The sequence below is a fragment of the Bubalus bubalis genome, chromosome 6 (genome assembly GCF_019923935.1).
Source record: "Bubalus bubalis isolate 160015118507 breed Murrah chromosome 6, NDDB_SH_1, whole genome shotgun sequence".
In the NCBI taxonomy this organism is placed as follows: domain Eukaryota; kingdom Metazoa; phylum Chordata; class Mammalia; order Artiodactyla; family Bovidae; genus Bubalus; species Bubalus bubalis.
In genome coordinates this window covers 12,327,980-12,349,779 of record NC_059162.1, presented here as the reverse complement: position 1 = coordinate 12,349,779, position 21,800 = coordinate 12,327,980, and the positions used below count along the sequence as shown (strand labels likewise).

The 21,800-nt window shown below is 48.9% G+C and overlaps 1 protein-coding gene across 3 annotated transcripts in view; it reads left to right on the top strand.

The window, feature by feature from the left end:
• KIRREL1 (kirre like nephrin family adhesion molecule 1) overlaps positions 1–21,800 on the top strand; it is a 103,710-nt gene that overhangs the window by 4,865 nt on the left and 77,045 nt on the right. For 2 of the 3 annotated variants that reach the window (XM_044944168.2, XM_044944169.2), the window contains exon 2: positions 11,277–11,345. The exons of the other annotated variant lie outside the window; for it this stretch is intronic. In XM_044944168.2, the coding sequence (XP_044800103.2) occupies positions 11,277–11,345 (69 nt within the window). The remainder of the gene's footprint in view (positions 1–11,276; positions 11,346–21,800) is intronic. 3 annotated transcript variants of the gene reach the window in all.

Sequence of the window (21,800 nt, the reverse complement as noted above, 5' to 3'; positions counted from 1 at the left end):
GCTGAGCCAGGACAGGGTCCTTCCTGATCCAGAACTGAAGGAAAACTCAGAGGAAAAAGGAGAGAGTGCTTATAAATGGAAATTCATTCAAATTCCTAAAACCATCTTTTATTCTGAGATTCTGTCCTACATTTTTGGGTGTTTAACGGGTTTTTCTTTGGTAATATAACAGTGCCCATAAATGACTTTTAATTTTTTGCTTGTTTATTTCTATTTTTTATTTATTTGACTGCTGCGGGTCTTAGTTGCAACAAGTAGGATCTAGTTCCCTGATCTGGGATTGAACTTGGGTCCCTTTCATTGGGAGCCCGAAGCTTTAGTCACCGGACCGCCAGGGAAGTCCCATAAAAAGCGCTTTACTTGGCAAATGGAAAGATTTGCAGCTTTGTGTTTGTTTCTAAAACTACACACAGCCTTTACAGGTCTGTGAGCCGCAAACTTGGAAACTACCCCTGCAATGTGCAAGACTGACTTGTGAAGAGTCAGGGGGTGGGGTCCCCACTGAGTGGGGGCCTGGGGAGAAAACCAAGACAGTGAGCTTCTAACTCAGCCCCATCCCTGGCAGACACAGAGGCTGGGGTCTGGTGTTCTCATCTGCTTTGGGAGGCCCTGCCTGCCCTAGGGTAGGGAAAAGTGACTGTAGAAGAGGTGGTCTCCCAACCAAAGCATCAAAATGACTTCTTGTCAAATCCCTACTGTGCGCTCTTCACACTCATTGTTTATTCCTTTTAACAATGCCCTTGTGAAGGAAGTGTTACCCCCATTTTAAGGATGAGGAAACCAAAGCCAATTTTAATTAACTTGCTCAGGGCCATACCGGGAGTATTAGATCCCAGATTCAAACTCTTTGTTTTACCACAAAGCCCATGGTCCCCTGGGCACCCTTCACCGCAGAGGCACCTGTGCGGTGACCTCCCTTCGGTTGAGGTGGCTTTGGAGGGCAAAAGAGGGCGTCTTCCTGCTCTTCTTCCCCACAGTGACACCGTGCTCCTCCTGGTGCCTGGCTCAGCCTGCTCCCCCAGGGCTCAGCCGAGATGCCTAGACCACCAGCATCTTGCTGTCTTGCTTGGATGACCATCTGTTTTATTTAGTGGGGATGGGAACTCCTTGTCTCTCAGGAGCAGGAGGTTTGTAATGCTGCAGATCTCTTCTTCCCACTTGTAGAGTCTTTCTAACTTTGTGTTGTTTAGTCACTAAGTAAGTTGCATCGGATACTTTTGTGACTCCATGGACTGTAAGCTGCCAGGCTCCTTTGTCCATGAGATTTCCCAATCAAGAATACTGGAGTGGGTAGCCATTTCCTTCTCCAGGGGAGCTTCCCCATCCAGGGTTCAAAGCTGCATCTACTGCATTGGCAGGTGGATTTTTTTTTCAGCCACTGAGCCACCAGGGAAGTCCTGTATTTATATAGTGCGTTCCAATTTTAGCAACTTTTTCACATGTACAATCTCATTTGGTAGATATATTACAACTGTCCTATGATACGAGCAGTGTAGTTATTATTTCCCCCATTTAATACATAATATAATAGTCTTAGAGAGCTGAAATGACTTGCTAAGGGGAGGTTGGGCTGGAGGGAGGGGATAGGGGCAAATGCCTCCATCATCCCAATTTTAGGGATGGTTTCCAACCAAGGATAGGGACATCCCTGTCCATGCATCCAGAGCTGGGAAGGCTGTGTCCCTTCCCCACCTACCAGCTCCTGCCTGGTTTCTTCTCAAGGCCTCCAGGCCACTTTACTTGGCCCTGTCCTGGAAGATGCTTTGACCTGGAAAGGGCTGGGATTGAGGGCGGGGGAGCGGCAGGCAGTGGTCAACAGGAAAGAACAAAGAGGCTGCCATGTCCTCAATTCTGAAATGTTATGTGAAAGAGAGGCTATCTCAGGAGTCAGGAAAGAAAATGAGTCCATTCTAAGTGAGAGAGAAGGCAGTTCTCTTCTGTGGAGAGCTTGCTTTGTGTTTTGCTTGCATTAGTAACTCATTTAATACCAACAGTAAGGACTTACCAGGCGGTCTAGTGGTTAAGACCCTGTGCTCCCAATACAGGGGCCATGAGTTCAACCCCTGATCGGGGAACTGGGATCCCACATGCCTCCCAGTGCAGCCAAAAATAAAAATAAATTAAAAAAAATTTATTTTAAGTACCAACAGTAACCTGTTAGGAGTTATCCCCATTTTGTGAGTGGACAAAGAAAAACAAAGAAGTTAAGCAGATTGGCCAACATGATATATTTAAGTAGTGACAGAGCCAGGACCAGAGCCCAAGCAGGGAAGTGGGAGTGCGAGGCAGGAATGATTCCAGAGGGAAGCCCCTGAAGATGGATGGGCACACCCACCCGTTCCACATTGCCGCCGCATGCAAGTCTCACTGTGCAGTGTGTGTGTCCATGTGCACACGTGTAGATTCCCTCATGGTCTCCTGTGCACTTGCATACACAGCTGCTTCTCACCCCCATACACCTATGAACAGATCTCTCTCCCTTTCCCCCGGCCCACCAATTCACCAGAGAATACAGCCGTGTTCTGTGTCCCATTCCCCTGCCAGCCATGGCAGCCATCCTCTGAAGAGTCTTTGAAGGTATGAGTTTTTGTCTTGTCTTGCTCTGAAGATGCACACACTACAAGGTTGAGAAAGTTGGAACCCTCAGGTTCCCCATTGTGTGATTCTGGTCTCTCTCTGTCCTGCAGCCCCCGCTCTTACACCTTCCCACCCACTGATTCACAGACAGTGCAACCTGACCGAGTTCTTTGAGCTCCCGGGATGAAAGCTGACTTTCTTTTTTGCTGAAGATCGCATTTTTCTTTCTCCATCCTGCTCTCCCCCACCCTGCATCAACTCTCTCCAAGCTCCCAATTTCTCCCCCTCCACATTTAATTTCTCCAGCAACTTTTATTAACCTCTGTAGTCTCAGGGAGCTGAAGCCTCATTCCTCTCTGCCCTCCTTGAGTCCATTTAACAAAATTGGGATCATATTGAAATAAATGGGCCTTGTAGCCAGCCAGCTTCCTCAGGATTCAGGGTCTTAAATCCAGGATGGAACTCTGTAGTACTCCCTAGCAAATTCCATTAGTTTCCCAGGGGATGCTGCTGATGCTTCATTCCTCCAGGGGCCTGACTCTGGGAAGGTGATGGAAGAATCTCCCAGAAGGCCATGGGGACTGGGTTTGAGGCAGCAAGGGACAGCAGGTATCGGTGCTCTGTGCTGGCAGGGCTGTCCCCATAGCCTGCCCCACTCCAGGCCAGATTAGGAGTCATACATCCCTCTTCCCAACTGGCCATGTGATGCTTTTCTTCTCTGCCTCTTCTTTCCTTCTAAAGCAGTTGAAGGAGTCCATCCTCACTGTGTGGGAAGAGAGTCCGGACTTGGTTCCTTTATCCCACAGAAATGTGTTGTGTACTTACACTATGTTCCAGGCACCAGTGTTGCCAAAAGAATAAAATACTACCTTTGCCTTTAAGGGTCTCGCTTTGTGATTTAGATGCAAATAACTTAGCTTCTGAAGGTGTCAGTTTACTCTTCCATAAAATGGGGAGAATTAGTTTTTTTCAAGTCAGCAAATGTATATTACTATGTATGAAACATACATTATGAGCTACCAGGGAAGCCCTATGTAGGCATTATGGGGAATAAAAAAAACCCACGATATCATATGGTCCCTTCCCTTTAAGAAACTAAGATGTACAAATATATGCAAAGGTTCCAGGTAATGCTAGGCTTGGGTGTATTTGGTGCCAGGAGAGCAGTGTGCGCAGTCAGAGCTGGGGAGCTTGCTGTGGGCTGAAGAGGCCAGGAAAGGCTCCATGGAGGAAGTGGGTCTAAGGATGGACAGGATGTGGATGTGGCAGGAAGAGGGAGAGCATTACCAGGCCGGCTGAACTTCCCGAGTCAAGGTGTGGCTGCCGGAATGCGCAGGGTCCATGGAGGCTGGTGGCAGCTGAGGATTTGGGTTAGGGAGAAATAATGGAGGTGATCCAGAACAGTAGTCTGGGGCCTGACCCAAAAAAAGCCTGGAAATGCCAGGCCTGAGACCTCTTGTTAGAAGGAAGAGACAGGGATTTCTGTTTTTAAAGCAAAGGAAGTGTTAAAAATGTTGTGATCCCTACTTCATTCTTCACCAAACCCTCCTCTCCTCTTAAACTCCTCAGCTGTTGGAGCCACTATAGAGGTTTGTGTGCGTGTGTGCTCAGTCCCTCAGTCATGTCCAACTCTTTGTGACCCCCATGGACTGTAGCCCGCCGGGCTCCTCTGTCTGTGGAATTCTCCAGGCAAGAATACTGGAGTGAGTTGCCATGCCCTCCTTAGGGGTTCTTCCCGATCCAGGGCTCAAACACCCATCTCTTGCGTCTCCTGCAAGGGCAGGTGGATTCTTTACCACGAGTGCCACCTGGGAAGCCCACTGTTGGGGTTTACACACTGTTGAGGTTTACAGCCCCTTAAGTTGGCAAAAAAAATGAAACGGGCAGATGGTCGGGCTTGACTGGGTAGAAGTGAGCAGAAAAACTTAAGAGAAAATCAGTTCGCCTTGGGAAGTCTCAGATCTGTGACCAGAATTGGGGAGGCTTGAAATGATGAGATCTTTTTTCTCTTCGAATCCTCAGGTCTAATAAGATAAAGATGCTCAGAGGCAGAGTTCAGTGGTAAGCGCTGCAGCTTGGTGGATACCTAGGTTCTTTGTCCTATGTTCTCTGGGAACCTGGGCTGGGTCTGCATTCCCAGAATCTAGGGGATCCACCTGGTTTCATCAGAGGGCCAATCTGGATTTATTTAGTCCCTGCAGGGTCAATCCTGGGCCATTTCCTCTGGTCAGTGGCCAGAGTTGTGTGTGCATTTGGGAGCTGAGCCTAGGAGATTCTTCAAACCTCTTCAAGGAAGCCGGCTCTGGCTTTTCAAATGGAAACCTTTGAAGGAGATTCCCACCATGGGAGTGAGCCACAGGGGTTCGTGCCAGTGTCCCACCAAACTGGTGTGTTTTTAATGGCGGGGCTGGGCTGGGCATGCATGTCGACACCAGAGATCCAAAGGTAAGTGAGACATGGTCCTTGTCCTTGAGCCACTCTGGGGCAGGTGTGGGAGATGGGTGTATAAACACGTATTGACAATACTATAAGATAAACGCTGAAAGGGAGGTATGTGAAAAATGCTCAAGTCTAGCTATCGGAGAGGGGGGAGTGGAAGAGGCCGCCTGGCAGGGGGAGGGCACAGCCACAGATGTGAGGCTGGGGCTGCGGCTGGAGCCTCTGGAATGCAGCGCTGTTCAAGATATCCCGGGCTCGGACAATCCCTGATTGTGCCCCCTGCTCCGGATGGAAGGAGCTGAGGAATCCGAAGGAGTGAGCGAGGTCCCTCCCAAGGATTATGATTTCCAGGAACAAAGGCAGTTTATATAAAACGTGCTTTCCCCAGATCTCCCAACCTCTTGTGTCCAGTTCCCTCTCCCCTATCTGTACTCCCACCCTACTGAGCTGATTTCTAAATTAACTTTGTCCTTGGTTGAGTTTTTTTTTTCTTCTTTTTCCTCCCCTCCTTCCTGAATTCTCCCAGGAACAGCCTGGGGCCCTGCTCGCTCCATTACCCGGCATTGTCAAGCCATGAGGTGCTTTTAACTGCTTCTTCCCATTCAATTCACTTAACTGGGAGGTTATTAAAAGGAAAGAAGCTGAGATGGGCAGATGGGGGCAGAGAGAGAGAGACAAGGGAGTGGGAGCAGGCAGACTGGTTAGGTGAAGCCCCAGAGAGAAGTTGGGGTTTTCTTCATTGGGATTCCCTGGTCATCCAGTGGACTCCTGGGTTTTAATCCCAGACCCTGAGCAATTGACCTCAAACCCTGTGTTCTGCTCTGAGCCTCAGCCCCCACCTCCTTGGAAAGCTATCCGCTTGACCGCACTGTGGGGATGATTTGAGGGGACTCCCAGAAGCCCCTGAAGCCCGCTCCATCTTTGTCCACCACCTCTCCCACGCTCTCCTGCTGCCAGCCCTGACAGCCCTCCAGCCTCCATCCCCAGTCGGCTACTGCCTGGATGATGTTTGAGTCTACACTGATGTGCCTATCACCCTGCACACATCTGGGACTTCTTCCCTTACCAGGCCATCGGTGAAGTGAGAATACAAATTCATTTTAATGTCAGTTTGAGCCAAATATAATTAGAAGGGGAAATCTGACTTGGCAAAAAAAAAAAAAAAAAAAATTAATGCATTGCAAAGCAAGTTGAAATGACTTCTGGATTATCTGCACTGCTGCTGCTCTCCATTTGTGCAGAAAATTGAGAGAGGAGCCCATATCTAAGGGATTTGGTTTGTGCATGTTGCCTTTGGTTTTATACCAGGGTCGTGTCCTAAGCCTGGTCTCTTTCAACACACCCTTGGAATTGGATAACCCCTCAAGTGCCCTGGGACCTCCTGACCAGAGGGCCAATGGGAAAGCCAGAGAGGCTGCCACCTGCGTGAGCAGGACCAGGTCATGTCACTGGAGCCTCAGTTTTCTCATCTATAAAATGGAGACAATAAGACCTACGTTAGAAGGTTGCTGTGAGGACTGAATGAAGGAATCGATGTTAAGGAACAGTATTTGGAACACAGTCGGTTTTCAGTAAATCATATTGCACAGTGCCTGCTTTTTGTTTTACAGCTCATAGTCCAAGGCAGATCAGTAGGATGAGTGAAGAACAAATAATGGTGCAAATACAGATAAGTCTATGTGAACCATGCCAGTGATGTTGGTAATCCCTGAATTTATGGTCTCCGGAGTGCCGTGACGTGAGGCGGGAGCTTTGAGATGGCAGCAAATAGAAAGCACCCTGCTTTAGAATTAGGTCTAATCCTGGCTCTGAAGATTCAGCAGGCTCTTCATCTTTGTGAGCCTTAGTTTCCTCATCTGTTAAATGGAGTGATAGCAACCATTTACCTCTACTTTAAGCCCTGGGAAAGCACTCCTTGGGCAATGCACAGTAAGCAGGACCAGAAGGTTTAGGTTTAAATCCCTCTATCCCCACAAGTTTCAACTCAGGATGTTAGAACAGTGATTCTCAAACTTGAACATGCTTGTGAAGCACCTGGGGAATCTGGTTAAAAAGTGCAGATTCTGATTCAGAAGATCTGGGGTCAGACGGGATTTCTGTGTTGGCACCAGGCTCCCAGGTGATGCCAATGCTGCTGGTCCTTGGACCACACTCTGAAGTGTTAGAGGATGTGTTTCCTCTAGGGAAACAGAGCTTTAGTGTTCTAATGGGAAGCAAGAAAAAATAGAATTCATTTACCTGAATTCACTTTTCAGTCGGCTTGGTTGTGTAACGGAGCCTGGATGGGTCATTGATTCAGGACCATCGATGTGTTTGTTTTAGAGAAGCAGGTTGTGCGACAGGAGAACAGGCAGTGCATGCTGGCCTGCCCATCTTCGGCCCCAAGACTAACCTGCCCAGCCTTATCCCCACCACCTCCCACGCTCCCAGCCACCTCTACTCCACCCCACCAAGTGTTCACTCATGCCAACAGCTGCCGGCTGCAGAGTTGAAAAGCAACTAGCCAGTATGTTGGTGGAGACATGCATCCATGCACGAGCCAATCAGTCCTCTCCCTTCTTTTTTGAAATGAAAAGAGTAACTCCTCATAACCCAGCTCTCAATTGGTGGGGTTTTGGGGGGGAAAACATGTTGACTGAGCTGCTAGCCAGGGCCTAGGCTTTGTTGGCTTTGGCTTGAAGGTTTGATCATGAGCAAAGTGAGATCTGGGAAGGAAGGTGGATCGTAGACCTACTTGGGGTCATTGTTTTCAGGGAGGAATGGAGGACCACCCCTGGGCAGGTCATTTTCTCACACTCATGTAGACCTAATGGTTGTTCAGGCAACGTGATGAGCTAACTCACTCTCTCCCTCCCTTCGTGATCTGGGTGCAGAGCCTCAGGCTGTCGAGGCAGGTCCACAGGCCAGAGAAGAGCGCCTCTGCCCTCAGAGTTTTCTGATAAAATGGGTTACTCCGTATATCTAGGGAATCCTGTCCACTAGGGGAAAGAAGAACCCCCAGAAAACTGACTACACTTTCAGCCATCTTCAAGTGCAAACTACACACACCCATCCTGAGGAGTTTCAGAGTAAACAAAGAAGGAGGTAGGGTCAGTCAGACCGGGCTTCCTAGAACACAGATCCTAGGGTCAGGAGTGAAGGTGGAGAGACGATTCTGGAAGAATCTGAACACCTTTGGACTCTCAAGATCTCTCTTTTTAGGCAGGACCAACTTGAAACAACCTGGATGCATCCATGTTTGTCCTTTTTCTGAAGAGAAGGGAATTTCATTTGCTCTCTCTGCCTGCTCACCTTCATGTCAGTTAATCCCTGGCAAGCAGAAAGTTCTTCTTTGTGTCCAACCCCAATCCTTCCTGCTCTTTTTGAAAAAAAAGAAAAAAAGCTGTCTTATTGGAGACTATAACTGAGTAAGAGTCCAGTATTCTGTATGCCTGGAAGAATAACATTTCCCCTAATAGGTTCATTTTTCTCTCAGTGCAAGCCTAGAGAGGTCAGAGGTGACACTGTCTTTGAGGCCTCAGTTGAGGTCGAGCAGGTTGTCTCTTTAGGGAGCAGGTCTACTTTCCAACAAACCGCCAAGGCTGTCTATCTTCCCAGTGTCCCCAGTCAGGGCCAGAACTGTAGTGTTCCCAGGAACCTGGCTGAGCCACCATGCCCTTCCTTGTCCAGTTTCCCCTTCTCGGTGGCTCAGAGCAGCTGGAGGCTGTCGGGCTCTGGTGTCCTTCACCAGGCCATTGTCTCTGGTGGATGGTTTGAGGGCCCCTCCTACCCCCTCCTCAGGGGCCAGGCTGAGAGAAGCTCTGGCATCTGGGGCAGCACTGGGTACCTGGAGGAGAGTGGGACCTGCAGGGGAGATGGCAGAGGTGAGCCTAGGCCACAGTCAGGACCTGATCTAGCTTCAGAGCAGGAACATCTTCCTCTTGGAATCACATATTGTGTATGTGTGCATGCTAAGTTGCTTCAGTCGTGTCTGACTCTTTATGACACTATGGACTGTAACCATGAGACTCTCCTATCCATGGGATTCTCCAGGCAAGAACACTGGAATGGGTTGCCATGCCCTCCTCCAGGGCATTTCCCGACTCAGGGATCGAACCCGTGTCTCCTGTATTGCAGGCGGATTCTTTACCACTGAGCTACCAGGAAAGCCACACAGGGATGTCCTCAACTGAGCCAGCCATGCCTGGGTGGACAGGGTGGATCCCAAGTGACATCAGTGTGGGCAGAGAAAGAAAGGGATAGGGTGTCTGCCTTTGGAAATCTACTAATCTGATGGAGTGTGGACTAGGATACCAGACTGTATTAGATCAGTGCAAACTTGCAGCCCTAAGCTTGAACTTGAGGGCAGAAGCTTGGTTTCTGCAGCTCATTGTAATAGAGGAGACAGGTTGCCATCTTCCTCAGGGTCTAAACACACAGAGATCATCTAAATAAGCGAGGCATTTTGAACCCTGTTGTACATTTGCACAGGAGAAGATGGAAAGAGATACTGGAGCTGTGGGATCAGTTAGGGAAGGTTTCCAGGAGGGGACAAGAAAAGGAAAATGGACCCCAGTGGGAAGGACTGGTAGGGCAGGACCCAGTGGGAAAGAAGAGGCTGTTCTTACAGGAGGGTTGGGTGGGAGAAGAGTGGGAGCCAGGTGGGGGAGGGCTATCCAGCTAGGGCCCTGTGGGCTGCTGGCTCCGGGAGCTATGAGCTATGGTGTCGCCTTGTCAAGCTGTGGCCCCTGTAGCATTCGCACCGGCCGCGTGACATACTCCCACATGCCAAGGCGGGGAGAGGAATGGTGTTACAGCAGCTCCTGGTCCCTTGAGGACAGGGGAGAATGTGAGTCCTTGAAGAGGAGGACCTGACATGTCTGGGGGGAGACAGGCGCCTGGCCCTCTGGTCCTTCTGCAGGAGACAGTGGGGGTGTTCCAAGTTGGCTCTGCTGTGGAGCCTGCCTGAGGGGCAGCCTGTCTTTGTCAGGCTACCCCTGTTTCAAGGGTAGCCACGGCCCGAGGGCCTGGAAGTGCTGCCTGGCGGCCTGGCACGGGACAATCTGTCCACCAGCACAGACGCGCGCTCCACTGCGCAGGGCCTCTCCCTGCCCCCAGCTGGATGCTCCCCAGGCCCCTTCCTCCCGCTGTCCTTCCCTGTCTGTCAGTCTGTCACTCGGCTGGAGTGAAATGTGCCCTGCTCCTGGAGCATTTGGTGCTTGATAATTTGTGGATTATAGCTAACTCTCGATAAAGATTCCCCTAATTGCTTGGCTCACCTCAGGTTCTATCATCAAAGCAAAGCCGTGAGGCCCCCCTCTCGCCCTCCTTTTCTTTTTATTATCTCTTAATTAATCACTCTGGCTTTCACACTTAGCAGATAATTACAGTCTCCTGGGCACGCAGCTCATTTTCATAACCTCCTGCTCCAAGCCCGCAGCAGAGGGGGGAGGGGAGGAAGCAGGAGAGAAGGGGAGAGTGGGAAGAGAGATGCTGGAGGGAGGTGGGGGCAGCTGGCTGTGGGTGCTGAGACCAAGGGAGGGGAAGAAAGGGACGTCAGGCAGCAGCACTGAGCGGGTGCGTGGAATGCTGAGCGGAGCATGGGCCCAGAACCCCTGGTCAGCCCAGCAGTCTGGTGAAGGCTCTGCTGGTGGTGGTCAGGGAGTATGGTCATGCTCCCTGGGGGAGGCTCCACCTGGTCTATCAGAGCTGCACGTGGCTGGCTCCCTTGGCCTCCCTGGTTGTGGGGTGGGGTGAGGCAGGGTGGGAGACAGCAGGAGGTGCGCGTAGGCTGGTGACCAGAACACTTGATGAGGAGCAAGAGATGGTCCCAGTGAAGTTCATCAACCCTATGCTGGGAAGTGAAGTCTGCAGGGGTGAGAAAGGATGACAGGGAAAGAAAGGGCAGGGCCACCACCCAGTTAGGACCCAGGACTTGGCCTGGGGACATTTTCTGAGGAGAGCGGGACACACATTCTGGGGCTGAATCCCTAAGTCGCTTCAGTTGTGTCCAACTCTTTGCAACGCTATGGACCGTAGCCCATGAGGCTCCTCTGTCCATGGGATTCTCCAGGCGAGAGTACTGGAGTGGGTGGCTATGCCCTCCTCCAGGGCATCTTCCTGACCCAGGGATCGAACCTGCCTCCCTTAAGTCTCCCGGGCTGGCAGGTGGGTTCTTTACCAATAGCGCCACCTGGGAAGCCCACTCAGGGAATAACCACTCCATAATGGTGACTGGGTGAAGAGGGGGAAGGCCTAGCACTTAGACTTACACCTTGCAGGTGCTGTGCCAGGAGTTGACAATATGCTCCATTTCACAGATGAGGAAAACTGTGACCCAGGAAGAAGAGGTAAGGGAGGGAGAGAGCACTATTCCTGATGGGCCCTCAGCCCCGACATAACCACAAACCTTGGGGCTTTCCTTGGGCTTCCAACCTGAAGATAAACAGCGAGGAGGATGTCCAGATGATGCATTTGAGAAGACTGAGAGACAGTAGAGTTTACTCAGAGGGTTAGACACAGAGCAGGACTGGAACCCAAAGTTCTGGCAACTCACCACTGTTCCCCACTGCTGCTCATCTTGTCTCTGAGGGCAGGGCTGCTGGTCTGCAGGACGTGGTGGAGAATGGGGGATATCCATTCTTTCGCTCTCTGTATTGAATTTTCTTTCTTCACCCTAGCACAATGCTTGGTCTTGAGAAAGAAAAGAATTGGATCCTATGGACCTTTTTGCCATTAACTAGCCATGAGACCTCGGAATTGTCATATAATCTGAGTCTCCGTTTCTTCGTTGGTCAATGGGAATCTTGGAAAAACTGCAGATGGTGTATGTAAACAGAGTTCCTGGCATATGACAGGTGCTTAACAAATGGGAGCTGTGGCTGCTATTGCTATTCCTATTGTTATTACCACTACACATGGAAGCACCTAGCCCATGACCTTAGAAGCCACATCAAACAAGTTAATTTTTTAAAAAGCGGATGAAGGAGGGAGAGTGCTTTTGTTCACCTTCCTCAGTAAGGGACGGCACAAAATTTCTACACTGTGCCACTTCTGGGATGTACTGTTGAGCTGTGACAACCCAGGTCACTCTGTCCCGGTGCAGTTTTTCTTTTCACAAAGAAGTTGTCTGGTTGGGCCAGGGCTACTTCCAGCTCAGAGCTTATTGGCATCCAGCTCCAGGTAGGGTTGACATTCCCCCTTTGCTGACCTCCACGCCTCAGACTGCCCACTGCACCTGCCGCAGAGCCCCTGTGCCAAAGGGTTAAATGTGTCCAGTCTCACTCAGATGGTTTGTAGCTTCTGTCTCGGCTCCTGGTTTCCCAGGGACTATGGTAGGAAAGTCGACATTCAGGAGGCAATATGGAAGGGGCACTGGATTGCGAGTCTAGCTGTGAATTTTAGCTCCATTGTGGTTGTTGGGAAGTGTGCCTTATGCAGTGACCTGAGCCTGTTTTCTTATCATAAAATGAGAAGGGTAATAATCTCCAAGATTCTGGCTGCACCGTTTTCTGACTCTTTGCCATCCGGGGGGAGTTCACATAAAGGACTGCTTCTTCCTGAATGAGGCCCTGACTCTCTCTGATTTGGTTTTTGAGCCAAAACCAGAGGTATTGATTTCAGAGAGCCAGAGTTGGGGTGCCCCCGGAGAAGCATTGCTTGATTAGGAACCAGGGTGGAAGCAAACTTTTTATACATTTTTCAGATCTGGTCTGGACTCTGGGTAAGGACAGAAGTACCCTTCTCCCTGCAAACACACACACACACACACACACGCACAGAGTCTGCCATCCTGGGAATGGAGATAATCCAGCCTGCTCTGGGAAGGTTGGGGACCCTGGATCAAGGATGTGGGTGCTTGTGTGTGCCTGTTGATAAGAGTTTGTTCCTTAAGAAACGTGCTCTGATCTCACCCTCAACTTTAGCTTTGGTCTGTGAAAAGGTTTTGCAGAGTCTTGTGGGAACATAAACATTTGGTGGATTTCTTTCCCTGAAAGCTATTTCTTCTCTCTTTTTCTGGGAACTTTCGCCAGCAAGATCAAGGCCTCTCCACCCTCCCCTCCTCCCTCCCCTCTGCCTGAGACACCCTACCCCCTCTCTCCTCCTCCCCACAATGAAAACAAAGTCATCTGGTGGGTACTGGGGATCATCGCAGAGCAAACTCAGCCAGAAGAAAAGAGTGAGGCAAACAGATAGCTCTCCCAAGAGGAGAAATTATAAGAAGGGAGGGGAGAGAGAGAAAATAAGCAAATGGCATCAGTGGTGAAAAGTGAATTCCAGGCATTTAAAATTCTTTTGGTTTTAATCATCTCAGAGGCCGACCAGAGCTGAGCTGTGGGGGGAAGGGAAAAAATGAAAACCAGGGCCCTCTCCTAGGAGCCAGAGCCCAGGAATTTCGGTCTGTAAAGACCTAAAGCCTGCGCTATGTAAGCTTCTCCATCCTCACCCTCCACCTCCCGCATCTGATTCTCAAAAGGGTTACCTCCTCCAAGGGCCTTTTCTGACAAACCCTCCCTTTATCTCAGTTCACAGGCTCAGTTTATACTCAGTTTTTAAGCACTGACCTTTCAGTTTTCTACCAGATTGCAAGTTCCCCAAGGCCCTGGATTCTGTTTTGTTCAAAACAAAACAAAAAATAACAAACAAGAAACCCCAGCCTCTTTCATAAGTCATGCCCGGGCCTTCTCGGGGAGGGTCAGGGCCCCCAGAGAAGCTTCTGGGCCTGCTTTCCTCATTTGCAAAATGGATTTGAAGAGAGAAGCTGAGCCTGGAAGAATCTCCAGGAGGAACTGGGAAGCTGGGAGGGAGCCTGGCAGGTCCCGGTGCCCACTATGTGCTGCATTCTATGTTGGGTGTTTTGGTCTCGAGGCCTGTCCTTTCTTCTTGCCCCCTCCCTCAGGGCTGGGGCTGGGTGTTAGGAAAAGCAGCAAGTGAAGCCCCTGGACACCTGGGTTGGGGATTTGGGGGGCGGGTCACAGATTCTAAGTTCTTCTCGTTCCCCGGCCAGAGGGACAGGGTTGTTGAAAGGGTCTGGATATCTTGACAGCCTAGCTGGCTGATAGGTGGCGAGGCACGGAGAGAAGCCCACCTGAGGTTTCAGAAAAGTGTTAGTTGCTCAGTTGTGTTTGATTCGTTGCGACCCCGTAGATTGTAGCCTGCCAGGCTTCCCTGGCCATAGGATTTTCCAAGCAAGAGTACCGGAGTGGGTACCCATTCCCTTCTCCAGGGGGTCTTCCTGACCCAGGGATTGAACCCAGGTCTCCTGCACTGCAGGCAGATTCTTCACCCTCTGAGCCACCAGGGCCTCCTCCTCCCCTAGCCTGGCCCCTCCCTGTGTGCTCAGCATCTTGCTCCTTTCCGAGCGCCCTCCCTCTCCTCCCCATCCTCCACTATCTCCTTCACCATCTGGAGGCAGCTCTTTCCTTTCTCCTGACCACTAGGTGTTTCTCCCACTTTTCCACGTCCTCTTTCCCTTTCCCTTTCTGACTTTGTCTCTTATAATGCTCCTCCCACTGCCTTCCCCCAACAGGTCTATAGACATTGAGAGCTCAAGGGTATATTTGAGCTGATCTTAGATTGGGTGACCTGGATTTTCATCCTGATTCTTCTTGGGCAAGTGATATGCTATTTTGGAGCCTTGGTTTATTCAACTATAAAACAAGGAGTCACTAGCTTCCCAGGTGGTACTAGTGGTAAAGAACCCGCCTGCCAATGCAAGAGACATAAGAGACCCAGGTTCAATCCCTGGGTCAGGAAGATCCCCTGGAGGAGGGCATGGCAACCCACTCCAGTATTCTTGCCTGGAGAATCCCTATGGACAGAGGAGCTTGGCAGGTTACAGCCCATAGTGTTGCAAAGAGTTGGACATGACTGAAGTGACTTGGCACTCACAGATGATGCAGATGATGCTGCCCCGGAAGTACTCTTGAGCTTCTGAGCAAAAGGGCAGGATCTGGAGTTCAGAGTGCTTGGGTTCAGATCCAGAACCTGCTGCCATCATGACCCTGTGCAAGTCCCTTCACTTTGGTATAGAAGAATAGCAGCATCTGCTTCGTAGAGTGATCATAAAGATTGAATTAAATAATCTGTGTAGAATGCTTCGAAGAGGTATCTGAGATGCTTTAAGTGGTATATGATAGCTCTTATTGCTGAATTGAATCCTAATATTTTGTGGTGTGGAGTGATGAGAAGGGCCCTTGGATTTGTAGTCTGAAGACCTGGGTTCAGATTCCAGCTTCCTTCCCGATTTTCTGTGTGACCTTGTGCAATTTCATTTCAAGTTGTGAAGATAAGTTAATGTCTTTGGGGACAAGGGGACCTTCTCTCTTGATCTTGCACCTGCTCCACCCTCTGTGCCTAGAAAGATGCCTGACCTGGGCACTCAGGAAATGTGTGTGACCTAAATCATTGAGTATAAGGTACTAACCTATGAACGAGGACATTGAGGCTCTGAATGGGAAAATGAATTGATTGAGATGGATACAGCTAATGTTTGGTGTGTTTGCATGTGTGGGTGTGTTTGTGTGTGCGTGCATTCAGGGAGAGGGGGTGCTGTTGTGTACTGTAGGATGTCTAGCAGCATCCCTGGCTTCTACTCACTAGAGCCAGTAGCAACACACCTTCCATTCACTGGTGTGATAATAAAAGATGTCTCTGGACATTTCCAAGTGCCCCCTGGGATAAAATTGCCCTTAGAAAAAGTGAAAGTGAAAGCTGCTCAGTCGTGTCCGACTCTTTGCGACCCCGTGGACTGTAGCCTGCCAGGCTCCTCTGTCCATGAAATTCTCCAGGCCAGAAAACTGGAATGAGTAGCCATTCCCTTCTCCAGGGGATCTTCCCAACCCAGGGATCGAACCCACGTCTCCTGAATTGCAGTCAGACTCTTTACCATCTCAGCCACCGGGGAAACCCAAGAATACTGGAGTGCGTAGCCTATCCCTTCTCCAAGGGATCTTCCTAACCCAGAAATTGAACCGGGGTCTCCTGCATTGCAGGTAGATTCTTTGCCAGCTGAGCTACCAGGGAAGCCCTGGAAATCAAGTCTTCTGACCCCCAATCCATAGTTTTCTCTAAAATGCCAGATTGTTGTTTATTTCTCCCTTTACCCAAGTATTTAACCTTGACCCATATCATACAATTAAGAGAGAATGGTTTATGTTGTTAAGGAGTAAGTAGAATATTTCAATCTCTAGACCATTTTAGGAATGATTAAGTCTCCACTTAAACCATGACTTACAAACAGAGGGGCCAGGGAATGACTGGGTAGCTGGCAAAGACAGCCACTTGGACAGTCCATTGGTGGGAAGTGAGTGGAGGCCCTGACTTTCTTTAGAAACATGTGATGCGGATTTCTGGGAGGTCTACCTCACCTCTGCCTTGAGCAGATAAAAGCAGGCCCCTGTGGTGCCAGACTGTAGGACTAGCTCTTTTGGGTCTCAGGCACCTGATTCACCTCCCACTTCCCTAAAATCCCCCCCTCCTCACCCTGGCCCCTACCCCCACCAGCTATAGCTGCTGAGACTTCTCTGATGTCCTTGGGCACCTTAAAGTATAGAAAAATCAAAGATTTAATCCAGCCCTTGAAAGTTGCCAATGAAAACCAAGACTCAGGAGTATAAGTGATTCACTGCCCCAGAGCAGATAGGAGAAGTTCCGCCTTCACCCTGCCCTGCCCTCCATCCAACACACACACACACACACACACACACACACAGGCCACCCAGCAGTTTGGAAAACTACTGCTTTATCTCCACAGACCTCCCTGTCTCCTCCCCCACCATTCCCAATTGCACAGATCAAAAAGTCCTTTCTTGGTGCCTGGGGGTGGGGTGGGGAATAGATAAGGAATCTATTGCCCATTAATTGCTAGAAGAGTTGAGGCCCAGAGAGGAAGGTGGTGGTCCCCAAAGAATCTTGGGTAACACTGCTTCTGGGACTACCAATAGATCACATCCCCACCACACACCACCCCCTCCCCAGCCAACTTCCCTTATCCTTCAACCTCTGCCCCCATCCCTCCTAAAGGGCCTTGTCTTGCTGTCATGGCAACCAGGGGATTAGGGCCATCTAGGAAGCCCAATGACAGGGGAGAGGGCTTAGAGGAGAGTCAGGTGGAAGGAGGAAATGAGAGAATGAGGTGATGATAAGGAAACCGAGTCCGGTGGGGGGAGAGCAGGGCAGAGAGGAAGGTGAAAGGAAGGGAGGGGATGAGAGAAACCTCATCCATCCTGAGAGAAGGAGGGAGGGGCGAGGAGGGAAGAGAGAGAGAGAAACCTCAACTTTTATTTAAAATCAGAGAGCAGTTGTACGCCTGGAGTCGTTGCCATGGCAACGGCAAAGAAAAGGAGATAGAGAGCTTGTGAAGCCGTGAAAACCCAATAGGGGTAAATGTTTAAAGCCAGGAACAAAAACCATTCAGAGATAATTAAGTAACAGGCTGCAGGTTCCAGACTCCTGCCCATTGTCAGGGGACTTGGCCTGAGATGCCAGCTTGCTCTACCTCTCCTTCTCCCCCGCCTTTATCCTTGTCTTCACTCACCAAGAGGATATCCAAGCAGCAGCTAGGGAGCCCCGACCCTCCTTTCAACCTTATTCCCTTTAACTGGGGACTGCTCCTCTCACTCCAGTGCCAGCTCCCTGGACCAAGGCTGGACAAGCTTTCTGTCCTCCACTATTAGGAAAAATACAGTCTTTGTAGGGAAAACAGCAAAAAAAAAAAAATGCTTTGGTCAGATAGAAGAACTTGTGGACACTAAATTGCTAGATGGACAATTAAGTTGCAGACTTTATTCCCTCGGAGGACTTCGAGGTTAAGGGATGCAGATGTCACCGGCAGGCTGACCTCTGTGCTGACTGTCACCTTCTGGGTCTCTGAAATGCTGGGGTGCCTGGGCTCTTCCTTCAGAGGGGGAAGTCTGGGAGCTTTGCTGGGGCTGTTTAACTGTGTTTAATTCTACCTCTAATTCCTCTTTGAATGCTCCTTAGGATTTTTTTTCCCAGCAGGCTTAATCTCCCCAAGCTTCAAGATGGCCAAAAGCTAAGCTGATATTTTGAGGGTTAGGTATACTCAGCAGAAATAAAAAAGAAAGAAAATGCCAAAGTACTTTTTTTGTATTTTAAATGAGTCTCACTCATTCACCTCACTCCCACCCTAGACATCACAACAACTGGCTGTCCCTTTGCCCCATCTCCTCAGGGAAATAATCTTTTGAGTTCTGCCTCCCCCTACCTTCAGATGCCTCCCAAGAAATCCTGGATATCAGAGAAGGCTGTGATGTTCTTTCCTTCCTCTCATCTCGGGATGCAGTTCTGAACTGAAGGCCAAAATAGCTAAGTTGCAAGAGTCCTGTTTTATATCGACAGCCTTCCCCCAGCCCGCCACCCACTGTTATCACCCACCTCCAGTCCATTCCTCCAGATACTCTCAATTTTATCCTTAGACCAAGCCAGCCCGTCAGAGACTGGCAAACCGAGACTGAGTGGTTTGGGCCCCTCCAAGAATTGCTTTTACTGAGCTGAGCCTCTGGCACTGTGCCATCTGCCCGCACTGAGGAATGTTCTAAGGGGCAGCTCTGTGCAATTCCTTATTTTATTTATGGTAGGGACGTTACCCAGAACATGGTTCTACACATCACAGTGGGCCTTGTATGGGGATCCACAGAAGAGAGTTCTGTAGTGGCACTTTTCCTAAGGTACCAGTTAGTGTTTATTTTATGGGTACTGTACATTGCATCACTAATTTTGAATTTTTTCCTCTGCACATGCTGCTTGGAAGCTCAAGGCTAATCTTGCAGTTCATCTCTGATGAGGGGCTGACGATCTTGTGGCATATATTTAATATATAACTTTACCTTCCCCTCAGTTTATTTCTCCAGTGTTTACTCTCTTTCCCTGTTTGCCTAAGGACCACCATCTGTGCACAGTGTCTCATGTCACCTCTTCATTTACTGTTTTTTTTTTTTTTTAATATTTATTTATTATTTGGCTGCACCGGATCTTAGTTGCAGTGTGGGAACACTTAGTTGCGGCATGTGGGATCTAGTTCCCTGACCAGGGATCGAACCTGGGCCCCCTGTATTGGGAATGGTGAGTCTTAGCCACTGGACCACCAGGGAAGTCCCAATTTATTGTTTACATAATTGACCCTGTGTGTGCTGCCTCAGGTCTTTTTTGTAATGAATAAATGAAATGAGTTAAAATATATAAAACGTATACCATAGTGCCTGGCACACAATAAGCTAGCAGCTACTGAAATGTCAGCTACTATTTTAAGTAACAAATAATATAAGTTGTCTGTAATCTTCCTTTTAGAGGTGCTATAACGATGGAGCAGAGGCTGTGGAGAGCTGAGTCCCCCAGATTAAAGTCCGTCTGTAAATACAGTTAACTCCCAATTGACCCAGTAGAGGGAGAGCCTTGACAGAGATAACACTCAGCCACTGTTTCTTTTTAATCTTTTTTTATTTTTTTTAACTTTGGGATGCATCATGGTGGTGCTCATGATGATAATAATCAGATTTACTTTGCTTATTAGAGTTGACTTGGACGGCTATTTAAATGAGTTTCTAATTCCCTGCTCACACCAACACTGGCAACCGAGACATTCTGGGTGGCAAAAGGAATCAACCTGCCTGGGATTAAGATTTTTCCATGGATAATCCCCAGAGTGAGAAGCCTATATGCGAGTAATGGAGAGCTGATAGCGTTTCATTGGATGCCTGACGCCCAGCTAGAAGAGGGTGAGGACTAAGCCCAGGGAAGGTAGTAGGGTGAGACAAAGAGAGGTTGACAAAACGTGACCTCTGCTTATAAGCTTGGCGCAACCTGATCTCTGTCATGTGAGGCTGACCCTTTTTTTCCCCAGTCAACCTTTCATTGAGTCCTGGAGGAAGAAGAAAGCACAGACACAAGCAACAAAAAACAGTCACCCATAACCAACTTGTTTTGTTCAGCCCTGCATTTATTGAGCATTTACTATATGCTAGGCACTGCTAAGTGTGCAGTATGCAAGGAGAGGAGAGTTCTCTTTATGGCCTCAGAGTGGGCTTCTGGCTCTTTCTGTTCCCTATGAGTTGGAGAAACTGTCCAGTGAGTACACAGTCCTGAAATGAGCACCTCCAGTCACTCGTCATATTCCTCCTTCCCCCCTTTCTGCGCATGCATTGCTTAAGTCCCTTTTAAGCTCTTCTTTCTCATGTTTCTCTCCAGCCCTCCCTCCTTTTCTCTGTTACCGTTCCAGGGTCCTTTTCTCTTCAAAGTTCTTTTCACACTTTTCAAGATCTTTCTCTTGTAAAGTTTCTATTAAAATAATTTATTTTAAGAAGGAAAATAGCTTTATATTGTTTTCTCCCCCTACCTTCTCTTCTTTTTTTTTTTTTAAAAAAAAACAAAAAACTCTTTCCCAATTACTTACAAGAGGAAAAAAAAAAAAAAAACCCAGCAGCCCTCCCAGTCTCTCAGTTCTTTTGCTCAAAAGACAAAAGATCCTTCAGAATTAGAGAGGAAGGGGGGAAAGCAAAAAAAAAAAAAAGATTCCAGTTAAAAATCTTCATCAGGGTCAAAAACCTGACTGAAAAGCTTTGTTTGAAGGGAATGTGAAGCGGGGGGAGGAAGGAATTGGCAACTAGCAACTCTCAACCTCAAAAGGCAAATATCTTGAGGGTTGGAGGGAATCTGGAGATAGTGAGCATTCCCACTGAAGTATTGGAATAGCTTTGATTTCCTTTTTAACCAGAGAGGCTTCTCCTTCTGAGGCTACTAGAATATGCTGAGAAGAACTAAGGTGGCAGGAAGGAAAGAGAAGCTGGAAACTACCGTTTTAATGTCATCTGGTTGAGAACTGTCAAGAGTCAGAGTCGGGATGAGTGGAAAGAAAATCCAGGCCTTGAAATCTCAGACCCCAAAGGGCTGCACTGCTGTTCCTGGACTTAAAACTTTCTGAGAGCGAGAACAGGAAGAGAGTAAGCAGGGTATAGGCGTTGGGGAGGACCAGGGGAACTTACACCGTGAAACCCTAGGAGAGATCTGTGGGCAGGTGGGCGGCCACAGGGAGAATGGAGAGGGATGGCTGCCCACCTGGGAATGAAACCTGAGAGGGCGTGTGCTATACGGAAAGAGATGGAGGTGGGGAAGCAACGTTCCAACTGATCATAACTTCTCCAGGACCTACGGGCATTAAAGATTCAGAAATGTCCTTTGAATTGAGGAACAGTGAAAGCAGGGTGACATGGGGCGTTACTGAAGGAGTGTCACGAATGAGAAGACTAGAATGAGGAAGAAACCACAAAGCTGGACACCTAGACAAAAAAGAAGTGCAAAAAACACAGGAACCCATATAAATGCCTACCTTCTCAGGAGGCCACGCTGATGCTGGTAGACGGGGCAGCTTGAGAACTATTTGTGGCCAGTGTTTAAATCCCAGGCTGCTTTTGCCCCAGCACCTGGTATCCAGCCATCGATGGATGTGTGACAAGGGAATATGAACCCATTTTAATATTAGCCTGAACAAAACATGATTGGGAAGAGAAATTTGCTTCAGCAGTTCTGGCTGCTGCAGCAGAGAAGTTACATAAGGTTTACATAAATGACTTGAGACCATCTTCCCCATTCCCATTCCCAGGTCTCTGACTTGAACAAAGAAGTAGAGGCCCAGAGCCTCCACCCTTGCCTTCTAAAAGTTCCAGAGACAGACATGCTGCCTGGGAGCAGAGCTAAGACCTTCAGCCTATAAAAGGACATTGAACAAGGGCACAGATCAAATAAGTCAGTACATAATGACATACAGGCAAAGGGGAAAAGGGGAGAGG